Here is a 12,782-nt window from a genome sequence, read left to right as displayed (position 1 = left end):
TGCAGCTCCTATCCCAAGCGCGTCCCCCGCAGATCCCATGGGTCGGGAGCCTCCAACACCCTGAACTCCTCATTTCTGGCCCCACCCCAGAGCCCTCATCCCCTCTCGCATCCCAACCCCCAATTTCGTGAGCATTCATGGCCTGCCATACAATTTTTATACCCAGATGTGGCCCTTGGACCAAAAAGTTTGCCCGCCCAGTCTGCCCAGACCAAAGGGAATGGCACAGCTATCTACCGGTCTCCTATGTAAATTAAGCATGGTGGAATCAAACAATGGAAGCCCCATCTGGGGGAGGGGAGCACACAGGAAGGGAAGAATACCATGAAGTCATCCTGCCTCTTGAAATAAGGTCAGTGAACTTTGGAAGATACAAGTAAGGACAGAAGCCAGCTTTGGCATCCATCACTAGACAGACACAAGAGGCCAGAGTTCCTGCAAGCTAAGAAAGACGAGTCCTTCCACCAAGGGGGGCACTGCTGAAATCTCTGAAACTGAATATAGGCAAGAAACAAGCGAAGCCAGCACTTTGTACTTTTGTGGAGGGTCCTGAATGAGGAGAAAGTCAGCCATGACTGGGAAGAAAAATGACTGGTGAGAAAAACCATCTCAAACAAAGTCTGTATCTTGCTAGCTTTAAGTTTTAGACTTTTAGAAGCATTTTTTGTTTTACCTGTAACTTTGTATCTTCATTCCTTATACTTGAATTCATTTACCTCTATGTATAATTTGTCAAATTTATTTTTACCATAAACAAACTCAGTTCTGTATTTAAACGGAAGGGTTTATTACCTCCAGTTAAGTTAATAAGCTGTGATGTGTTCCTGAGTTTCCAGAGGAACAAATGAACCAAATTATTTCTCTGAACTGCCCAGGAGAGAGATGGACATTGTAGAACACAGAATTTTTGGAAAATTCGGGATTGGAAATCTGTTGTGGTCACCCTGCAAGTAGCAACCAAGGCTGGTGGAAGCCAGAGTGGGGTTGTAGACAGGCTGCTGGGGTCAGAGATGCTAAACCAGGGCTGTCTAGCACACAGACACTCAGAGTGTTACCTGCAGACTGGCTGTGAGTGACCTAAGTTGGAAGCTACAACAGTAAAGCATACAGGGCAAACAATGACACAACCCCTCACTTGCCCAGAATGCACCCCCACCAGAATGTGACATGCTGGCTTGTCTTAAGCATCACCACTTACTTGTTGAAAGGGAATGCAGGTGGCTATGAAAGGAGACTTAAAAATATTTTTAAAAGAGCCCACAATGTTCATGTTTCCTTTATAGATGACAAAGGCCTTCTCTATATTTAAAGTTGCACCGATTTAGCTACAATCTGTTATTAAATTGATTCAAAACTGGCAGAAAACCTTAAGTGGATATGTAAATAGATTTAAACCTGGCTTATATCAATGTAGCTTAGTTTGGAAAAATAGTATGTGATCATGTAATTAAAGACATCATAACGCATACATACTGGGAGGCTGAATTAAGGTGACATCGGCTACCTTAATACTGCAGTTTCCTAATTTGAATGCTTGACTTTGCAACCTTAACATTTTTTTACATGTAATTTCCTAATTTTAAAAAAACCTGAAAAATTAAATTCAATCACGTCAAATCATATTGAATCCTTGCTTGAGCTAACGAAGCTAACCCTCGTCAGCAGGGTTGGGACCACTTTAGCTAACTGAATAACTAGTGGGAATAGTAGGCTGTTATTCTATATGTGGACTAGCCACTAGAGTGGGGGTTCTCAAACTGGGGGTCAGGATCCCTCAGGGGGTCGCAAGGTTATTACATGGGGGGGTCACAAGCTGTCAGCCTCCACCCCAAACCCCTCTTGCCTCCAGTATTTATAATGGTGTTAAATATATTAAAAAGTGTTTTTAATTTATAAGGGGGGGGGTGTCGCACTCAGAGGCTTGCTATGTGAAAGGGGTCACCAATACAAAAGTTTGAGAACCACTGCACTAGAGAGAGAGAGATAAGAAATGCACTTTGCCCATGGGTTTCAGAGTTTTTTCCTGCCATACTTGGTCAGACCAATGTACCATTTAGCCCAGTATCCTGTCTTCTGACAGTAGCCAATGCCAGATACTTCAAAGGGAATGAACAGAACAGGCCAATCATCAAGTGATCCATCCCATCGTCCAGTAGCAGCATCTGGCAGTCAGAGGCCTAGGGTCACCCAGAGCACGGGGCTGCATCCCTGACCATCTTGTCTAATGGTCATTAATGGACCTGCCCTCCATGGACTTAGCAGTGGAATGGAAAGATTCAAGACACCTAGGTTTAATTCCAAGTTTTGGAGAGGAGTGCTCTCTAGTGGTTAAAGACTCTTCTTATCCTGTTGTCCCAGCCTTTCCCCCTCTCCTCCTATTCATCACCATCCATCGTCTTCTACCCCTTACCCTTCCACTCCTACACAATCCTCCCCAACTCCATCTCCTGGCTGCTGCTTTCCTCCTCCTTTGAGCTTATCCTTCTACCCCCTTGTTCCTGTCTCCATCCCTCTGCGTGCATGTGCCTCCCTCCCCACCATGTCCCAAGTACTGCCCCCACTCTGGCTCCTCCAACCCCATCTCACTGTCCCTCATTTCTCACTCCTCTGCGTTCAAATCAGCTGCTTCCTCCTTCCCTCCACACTGCTTGGGTGACAGACAAATCACGGAGCACAGGAAAGAGTCTATCATCAGTTCATGTGCCCAACATCACAGCAGCCCCAGGGGAAGCAACTGCAAGGAATGTCCTGCTCAGCCCCTGCAATCCTGAGCTGAAGCGTGTCCACTCACTCTCTGATGACAGTACACACACACACACACACGCGCACCTCTGATCAGCACATGGTAGCTGAGTAGAGTGACCAGATAGCAAGTGTAAAAAATCAGGACAGGGAGTGGGGAGTAATAGGTGCCTATATAAGAAAAAGCCCCCAAAACCAGGACTGTCCCTATAAAACTGGGACATCTGGTCACCCTAGAGCTGAGTGGGGATGTTGCATGCTCAGTAGAGATAATTTTGCTGCCAAGCTATCTAGTCTCTACTGCTTGAAATTTTTTCAGAGGCTTGTAATCTGCCCAAATGTGAGCAGTTTTCCACAGGCATTACAAAAGATACAGCCCTGACACCAGGGCAACATGAACCTTTCTGCCAAATTCCAAGGCCCTGCTCCAAAGCTTAGAGGCCCTAGAGTTTTTTAACAAAATGGATGGAAGTGGGAGGTTTTAATCACAGGTAAAACAGCATATTTTCCCATAATCTCATTCTCTGAAATGGCATGATCATTTTAGCTGAAACTTACTAAAAAAATTCAGCCTGAGGCTGAGAACTGGCATAGAAAATTTCCACCTGTATGGCAAAATCATAAGCAACAGAAAACAAGGTCTTACAATGGAAAGTGACAAGCAACCAACTACAGGTGACATTACCAGCTCCACATACAAAGTATTCTCAAACGAAAGAAAAAGAGTATCCTCACAAAGGAGTTGCACTTACTTTACTAAATCAGTTTCTAAATCAAATTTAGAAATTCTCCAACAGAAGAAAGTTGTACCAAGGCCTTCACTAAAGCTGTGAAATTTTGAGGGGGCACTAAACTTCCACCCCCCTTAGCAGACCATTTTAAAACACACTACTAGCTCTGCAAACCACAAAAATTATAACTAAAAAACAAGGATTTAAGATTACACACATTGTATTGCATTACTAACTCAGGATCTTAAAGACTTCTATTTAACTTACTTTTTAAATGCTTTGCAGTTCACCAACAAATTTAATACTGTACAATAACAATGAAAGAATATGTAACCTAATGTTCACATTCTCAGATGAAAAAGACTAGTATTTTCTATTAGTTGTGAATTTGATGACATGCTAAATCTCTCAAAAAATACACTGAAGACTTACCCAAAATATGCTTGCAAACAGCAAATGGCGATTTTGATTTTCTAAATGATAAGAATATGTGCTCGGCATGCTGGCGTTGTTCATTATTAACCATGGACGGTGGTGCCTACAAGAAAATAAAGTTTACTTGCATTTAGGTAATCTCCAAAGTAGCGTTCCTACTGCATATGCATTTTATGAGAAATTTTATAAGCTGATAAATATTTGCCTTGGTGAATAATCCAAACAACAGGAATATAAGTCTGCTAAGGCAAGGTGCCTCTTATTTGTCAGACATAGCCTTCTTTGTACACAAATACACCTACAGCAGGGTTTAAATATCTCTATGTGCATATTCAAACGGCATGCAGACAAGAAATCATTCTAAATGCTTCTACATTGCTAATACTACTACTATCAAAACACATTTAAGGGAAAGGAAAGGAAGATTAAGGTTCTACTCAATCCTTTTTGCACTGGACTGACAAAGCCCAAACCAAATAATAGCACACACACTAGTACAGATAAAAACCCACCATCATCACCTAAAACATAATGGACTACTGAAATGTAAACCAAGAGAAATGGAATAAATTACAACTAAATTCACCCAAAAAAAGTTTTAATCGTGGTACTAAATTTTTCTGAAGGTTTAAATTTAGATTAGAGATTTTAAATGGTATAGTAATCCTGAAAGGTTGAAGAATGTGTAACCTGATTCTTTTAGGAAACAGTCATTATTAGTGATATGCTGCCCTCTAGTGTTTAGAGCTGGAGTCGGCAACCTTTCAGAAGTGGTGTGCCGAGTCTTCATTTATTCACTCTAATTTAAGGTTTCACGTGCCAGTTAATACATTTTAATGTTTTTAGAAGGTCTCTTTCTATAAGTCTATAATATATAACTAAGCTATTGTTGTATGTAAAATAAATAAGTTTTTTAAAATGTTTAAAATGCTTAATTTAAAATTAAATTACAATGCAGAGCCCCCCGGACTGGTGGCCAGAACCCGGACAGTGTGAGTGTCACTGAAAATCAGCTCGTGTGCCGCCTTCGGCACGCGTGCCATAGGTTGCCTACCTGTGGTTTAGAGTCAGCATATTACAAAGAGACTAAGTTGGTGCTGAGCACTTATAAGCATCCCATACCGAGTTACACAAAGCAGCATGATCAAAATGCTTTGCTGTTTACAAGTGATGACGTACAGAGATTTACTGGTACCAACAGCCTTACTTGGTTCTAACAAATATTAAAGCTATCCTAATCAATTAATTTAGCAAGAGTAATTTTCTATCAGATATTTTAATTCAAGGTTCTATTCCTTTAGGATGACATACCATGGCATATTTTCATACCTTCATTATAATATTATCTTGTCATTTTATTACATCCATATTTGTAGAAATGACAGACTGCAGGAATTTCTAGGGTATTTTCCTTTTAAAATCTCAGTAGAAAAAAATTAGTACTTAAATATTTATTTTTTGTTACAAGCAGGAGTAGCACCTTAAAATTAAATCAGAATCTGCTTACTAAAATATCTATTGGAGTAGGTATCAGCTTTTCAAACTGAAAACTCGAACCCACCTCAATAACTATCCTCTAGAAAAAGTGTATTTATCAAGGCCGCCCAGAGGATTCAGGGGGCCTGAGGCAAAGCAGGGAGCTGCGGTGCTTGTACTCACCCAGCGGCGGTCCAGGTCTTCAGCGGCATTTCGGCGGCGGGGGGCCCTTCAGTCGCTTCGCGTCTTCAGCAGCACTGAACGGCCTCCCGCCGCCAAAATGCCGACCGAAAACCCGGACCACTGCCGGGCCAGGGCTCGTGGGGCCCCTGCAGGGCCCGGGGCAAATTGCCCCACTTGTCCCCACCCCGGGCAGCCGTGGTATTTATTCCTCCTATATCCATTACAGTGGAGCAAAAGATCTTCTAGAGTTGAGCGTCACTTTGCTCAAAAGTTGACTATACTAAGCACTCTAAAATCTTTATGCTTAGTCTGCCTTGAAATTTGCTGTTTCATGACATTTGCTGGTGGGTAGGGTTAGTGAGCAAATTTGGGGCTATTTGAGCAAGGGATTTCTAAAATACAGTCCCTCCAAAAAATTAGATGTTTACAAAATCAGCTGGTTCTAATTCATTTGCACACACTATACCTCTATTACTCTTCAAACTGATCTCAGCCGCTTGGGATTTATCTCAGCTAGTGCATGGCACCCTTTCGGGGAAAACATTATTGAAAATGTTAAGGGTAAAGTTCTTAACTCCAGGTTGGCATGAACTAAACTGATGCATCTAAAAATGAAGTGCACATGTGCAGCAAGACTAGGGCTCTATTAAAGGTAGGGGGTTTACATGAACTCCGAGAAGCTGGATGGCTTGAGGCACCATGCTGTGGTCACTGCAGGAGAGGTTATTCACCTTGTAGTAACTGGAGTTCTTCTAGATGCATTGTCCCTATACACTGGTTCACTTCAAGTTGTGCATACACTTGAGACCGAAGAATTCTTCCTAGCAGTGTCCACTTACTCTGTGCAAGTGCCCTTGCTCTCCTTGTGCTCCACACTGAGTGTACAGGGAAGCTGCACTGGACCACTGCCACCTCAGCTCCTTCATCACCAAAAGTCCTGAGACTGGGATCTGAGGTAGTGGGGAAAGAGGATAGTCAGCGCACTACAAATTGGGACAACACACCTTGAAGAACTCGAGTTACTACAAGGTAACCTCTCCTTCTTCAAGTGGTTGTCCCTATTGATAGCACACTACACGTGATTCACAGGCAGTGACCCCGCTTATGGAGGTGGATGCCCAGAGCATTGCCCAAGTGCTGATTGAAGAACTGCTCTATGCCTAGGGAGGCATCTAAGGCAGCTGCCTGTACCAAAGCATAGTGGGCTTTGTGAAGACATGGACCGAGCCGCACGTCACCCCCTGCAGATGTCAATGATTGGAACATTCTTGCAAGATGCTATCAAGGTTGCCTGGGTTCTTGTTCTCGTTGAACGTGCTCTCATGCTGCCCTCGAGAGACCTTGTTCACCTCATGGCAGAGTATTATGCAGCCAGACATCCATTCTAACCTTTGCGGAGCAGAAATCGCCTCCCCTTTCTTTCCACAAATGAGACAGCTTTGATTACTTCCAAAGCAGCTTAGTCCTCTGAAGGTAAATGGCCAGGGTCCTACACACGTCCGAGGTGCATAATCTCACCTCTTCCCTGTTGACACATGGCTTAGGATAGAACACAGGTAAGTTAATGCTCTGAAAGTCCAATACCGCCTTAGGGGGGAACCTTGAGTGCAACCTCAGACACCCTGTCCTTGTGGAAGATCGAGGCGAGGAGGGGTATCCACCATATGTGCCCCCTAACGAGATCATGACCAGAAACTCCACCTTCATGGAAAGGTGCAGAAGGGAGGATGACGACAATAGTTCAAATGGCGCCCCATAAGAGCCAGTAAGACCAAGATGAAGTCCCAAGCCAGTGCAGGTGTCATCACTGGTGGAAAACCCTCACTATCCCCCTCAGAAACCAGAACGTAACCTAGTGCGAAAAGATAGTATAGCTGTCCACTAAGGAATGAAATGTGCTGACAACAGCTAAGGGCACCCTGAGGGAGTTAAGGGATAATCCTGTGGACTTCAGGGATTGCAGGAAATCCATCCCATCAGGGGGTCTCGGTCAGCAACGGGGAAACTCCCCACTGGTCATGCCAGACTTTGAGATGTAGCAATTCCTGGTGGAGTTTTTCCTGCTACTACTCCATATGGCCTCATGCCTGCCAAGTAACAGTTCTCTAGATCTGACACCCATCCAAATACCATGCTGTCATAAGGATGGGTCAAGATGGGTAGTCTTTCCTCTTGTCCTGGGTCAGGGAATCCCATACAAGGAGGCGGCCAACTGGAGGTCAGGCCAACAGCTGAAGCATCACAGAGTACCAAAAATGTCACGGCCATCATGGAACTATGAGAATGATCTATATACCTTGTCCTGCTTAATCTTCCATAGGACCCTCAGTAGCGGGGAGATGGCGACGGGGTGCTCTTACCATTCTCAGGTTGATGTACAGGGGGGTTCTTCCTATTCAGGATCCAACTATGTTCTCACAGAATTGTCCACGAAGAACATGTTAAGGCGGATCTCCGGCAATTTCTTTGTCCTTCAAGGAAATAAACTGCAAATACTGCAGCTGGATGGAATATGGGTTTCTCCCAGGCAGTACAAACAGGAGTCATAGTCATGAAGCAGTGCAGACAGACTACACATCTCTTAATACACCTCTACCTCGATATAACGCGACCTGATATAACACAAATTCGGATATAACATGGTAAAGCAGTGCTCCAAGGGGGCAGGGCTGCGCACTCCGGTGGATCAAAGCAAGTTCAATATAACGTGGTTTCACCTATAACACGGTAAGATTTTTTTGGCTCCCGAGGACAGCGTTATATCGAGGTAGAGGTGTACTGGGGCTCTTTGTCATGCGGTCCCTTCCCCACAGGACAAAACAAATGGGGCGGGTAGATGAAAAAAAATGCACCGCCAAAAGTGTGCGGGGGGGGGGGGGGCTCAGTGAAGGACACACCCTTAAGAGTAATGAAAAGGAAGCCTAACTGAACTGAAATAGCTATCTCTAACTATCCAGAGGTAAACTTCAGGAGAGCACAGCAAATACTAGGGTTCCACCTCAGAGCACAAGCAGTGAGAAAGAACTTAGATGGTGGCAGTCTAGCACAATCCCTTGTATCCTCAGTATGGCGCACAAGAGCAAGGGCACATGTGCAGACCAAGTGGATGCTGCTAGTAAGAAGTCTTCGGTCTCAGGTGCAAGCACACCTGAAGTGCACTACACATAGGGGCAAGCTCTCAAAAAACCCAAGCTACATCCATGCACTGTGAGTCTGAGCCCTACCCTTGGCAGCTTTCAAATAATGTGCTAGACATGTTCTTCGCTCTCTGCCTGCATTTTACAGGGAGTTTTTTGAAGTCTTGCTCTGAGACCAGGCATTTGGGAGGGCTCTGCCCCTTTGCCAATCTTTGCCCCTTAGGGCTGCTCTGGCACAGCTATTGAGGGGCCAGCACATCCTTAGATATTGACCCTTATTAGTACCAGAGATCATGCAAAATGTTACGTTTTTAAAAACCCAATGGGATGGCTAGAGCTTTGATGAAGACCTGGGTTTCCAGAAAAGTAGTTTTTCTTCTATGACACCTCGACAAATAAGGGATCACCCTAAAAATGGACCTTTGTGCTCTGGGAACTCAGAAGGGCTGACAAGACAGAACTATATGCAGGGAGAAGGGGAAGTGGAGCAATCTATGCATTCCCTCTCTTTTCCTCCTCTTCTACAAATATTGAAAGCTTGTCCCTATGCATACTGCACATCACCCAACAATTCCTCCATGGTTATTTCACTAGGCTGAGGGAGTGACTCCAGAGTTCTTCTTTCTGCCACTGGACCCCAGTCAGGGGAGGAAAAACAGAATTCCCCTCCTGCCTCCATCAGTGAGGAAGACACTTCCCTTCAGATGCTCTGGCTTCTAGAGAAAAAGGGGAAGTCAGAGCAGCGCAATGGAGCATGGGGAGAAAAAAAATGAGGTGGTCACAGCTGTGCAGTGGAGGAATCTAGAAAATTTCAGCTATACCCACAAACCAACCTCCCCATAGCCACACATACCCAGTTTCTGTCTCCCCTTCAAAACATGCCCCAAAGTGCTAAAACCAGGACGGAGGGCTGGGAATGAGCTCATTTTGTGCATGAAATAGGTACCCAGTGCTGAGAGGGGGTGGAGAGTTAAGGACAGGCATGCTCGGAGAATGGCACAGGTGCTGAAACTTTGGGGGTGGGGGGGTAAAGATGAGAACACCGCATTGAGATTAATGGAGCAGTTCACATTTCTCAGAGCTGTTTCACGCTGTATTCATCTTCATAGGGTGTTCTCATAGAATCATAGAACTTAAGATCAGAAGGGACCATATTATGATCATCTAGTCTGGCCTCCCACAAGATGCAGGCCACAAAAGCTGACCCACCCACTCCTGAAATAATTCTTTCCCTTGACTCAGCTGTTGAAGTCCCCAAATCCTGATTTAAAGACTTCAAGTAGCAGATAATCCTCCAGCAAGCGACCCCTGCCCCATGCTGCGGAGGAAGGCGAAAAACCTCCAGGGCCACTGCCAATCTACCCTGGAGGAAAATTCCTTCCCGACCCCAAATATGGCGGTCAGCTGAACCCCGAGCATGCGGGCAAGACTCTCCAGCCAGACACTCAGGAAAAAGACTTTCAATATCCCAACATTGACCCTCGGTACTAATTACCATTGGTCGCACGTTATTGACCTATTGACTAAATCACGTTATCCTATCAAACCATTCCCTCCATAAACTTATCAAGCTTAATCTTAAAGCCAGAGAGGTCCTTCGCCCCCACTGTTTCCCTCGGTAGGCTGTTCCAGAATTTCACTCCCCTGATGGTTAGAAACCTTCGTCTAATTTCAAGCCTAAACTTCCCGACTGCCAATTTATATCCATTTGTTCTCGTGTCCACATTAGTACTGAGCTGAAATAATTCCTCTCCCTCCCTGGTATTTATCCCTCTGATATATTTAAAGAGAGCAATCATATCTTCTCTCAACCTTCTTTTGGTTAAGGAAAACAAACCGAGCTCCTCAAGTCTCCTTTCATACGACAGGCCCTCCATTCCTCGGATCATTCTAGTGGCCCTTCTTTGCACCTGTTCCAGTTTGAATTCATCCTTCTTAAACATGGGAGACCAAAACTGCACACAGTACTCCAAATGAGGTCTCACCAACGCCTTGTATAACGGGACTAGCACCTCCTTATCTCTACTAGAAATACCTTGCCTAATGCAAACCAAGACCGCATTCGCTTTTTTAACGGCCACATCACATTGCCGACTCATAGTCATCCTGCGATCAACCAGGACTCCGAGGTCCTTCTCCTCTTCCGTTACTTCCAACTGGTGCGTCCCCAGCTTATAACTAAAATTCCTGTTAGTCATCCCTAAATGCATAACCTTACACTTCTCACTATTGAATTTCATCCTATTACTAATACTCCAGTTTACAAGGTCATCCAAATCTCCCTGGAGGATATCCCGATCCTTCTCCGAATTGGCAATACCTCCCAACTTCGTGTCATCCGCAAACTTTATCAGCCCACTTTTGGTTCCAAGGTCAGTGATAAACAGATTGAATAAGATCGGACCCAAAACCGAACCTTGAGGAACTCCACTGGTAACCTCCCTCCAACCCGACAGATCACCTTTCAATACGACCCGCTGCAGTCTCCCCTTTAACCAGTTCCTTATCCACCTCTGGATTTTCATTTCGATCCCCATCTTTTCCAATTTAACCAGTAATTCTTCATGCGGTACCGTATCAAACTCATTTAGCTAAGCATATCTCACGGAGATCACCTCTCTGAACTGTTTACACTGCACATGGATATGTATAACCCCTTCCCCACCTCTCCATGGCCACTCCAAGCTTATGAGGGCAAGGAGGAGGGTGGAGCTGGGGTGTGTGTGTGTGAGGGGTGGTCTCAGAGGAGCAGGGAGGGATGTGGGGGAGTGGTCAAAGGAATGGGCATGGATGGAGGGAATGTTGGAGGAGTTACAGAAGTGGTGGGGAATCTGCAAAGTTGGGAGGGGAACCTCAAACCAGTAGGAGAGAAGGGGTGGGGGTGCTGGAACAGTACAGGGAACAATGGGTGAAAATGCAGGGGACAGATGTGTAGTGGGAGGTGTGAGGGCTTCAGCTCTGTCCCACAAAACCACCCCAGACTCCCCCATTTCTGTCCCCCCTTCAAAACATGTGCCCACTGACTATATCAATCACTGTACTGTAACTGCTTTCTATTCCCATATTGTCAATCTGTGGGGTCCTCATCAATGTCCGCTTCTCTGTGGGAGGAGGATCAGTCTGTGCTGGACAGGCAATGAAGGCACAAATGTGGACCCAGGGTATTCTCTGGCCACCTTAATCATGCCAAGAACGCAGAGGTAGCAGAGGGGGAACATGGAGGTAGTGAGAGAAGTTTAAAAAGAACCAAGAAAATTAACTGCCCAAAAACTTTGTTAATGCAGAAGTAAGATTGTGTCCAGTAATGTCTTGTGCCCTTCCAGAACGTTGAGTTCATTTATACTCAAACCTCTGAAAACCAGGAAATGAAAAATTACAATAAGGTAAACTTCTGAAAACCAGAAATACAGAATTAAGGTACACACCATCCTTGCAATGCAACCTTAACTCTTCCCGCTGAGAGATGGCCTAATATGCCTACAACTAAAGCTAAGATTTTGTCACATGTATTTTTAGTAAAAATCACGGACAGAAACCCGTGACATATTCATGACTTTTACTAAAAATATGCAAGACAAAATGGGGAGCTGTGGGGTTCCCACTCCGCCCCAGGGCACCCCGGCTGCCCGTGGTGGCTCCGAGCTCTCGGAGCACCCCAGCCACCCACGGGCTCAGGGCCCTGTAGTTCCCAGCCACCACAGGCGATGTGGGGGGACCCTGCAGCTCCCAGGCGCTGAGGGCTCAAGTCATGGAGGTCTTTGGAAAGTCACTTTCGTGACAACATTTTAGCCCTACTTATAACACAAATACTAACATTCTATCCTTACAGATGCTACAGAACACTCTGAGAACTGAACACCTTCTCTATGCCAAGGCAAAACTCTGGTTTAGGCCAGGCATAGCAAACAGGAGCTACCTGCACCCAACCTACACTCTAACACTAAGTCTCCTCCACACACACCATCCCAGATCTGCAAAATGTTACCACTCCTTCACCCTTTCCTTGAGGACTTCTTCTAAAACAGTGCCTTCACTAACCCCTCACTAAGCCCAGTCATGTATTCCACTACATTGCTGA

At 45.0% G+C, this 12,782-nt stretch overlaps 1 protein-coding gene across 2 annotated transcripts in view; it reads right to left on the bottom strand.

The window, feature by feature from the left end:
• The window catches only part of XPO4 (exportin 4), a 152,024-nt gene that overhangs the window by 103,301 nt on the left and 35,941 nt on the right, over positions 1-12,782 (bottom strand). For both annotated transcript variants that reach the window (XM_045017736.1, XM_045017725.1), the window contains exon 2: positions 3,906-4,011. In XM_045017736.1, coding sequence (XP_044873671.1) covers positions 3,906-4,011 — 106 coding nt within the window. The remainder of the gene's footprint in view (positions 1-3,905; positions 4,012-12,782) is intronic.

Source organism: Mauremys mutica, chromosome 1 (genome assembly GCF_020497125.1).
Source record: "Mauremys mutica isolate MM-2020 ecotype Southern chromosome 1, ASM2049712v1, whole genome shotgun sequence".
Classification (NCBI taxonomy): Eukaryota; Metazoa; Chordata; order Testudines; family Geoemydidae; genus Mauremys; species Mauremys mutica.
Note: the sequence above shows the minus strand (reverse complement) of the source record. Positions and strands in the feature narration are given on the sequence as shown.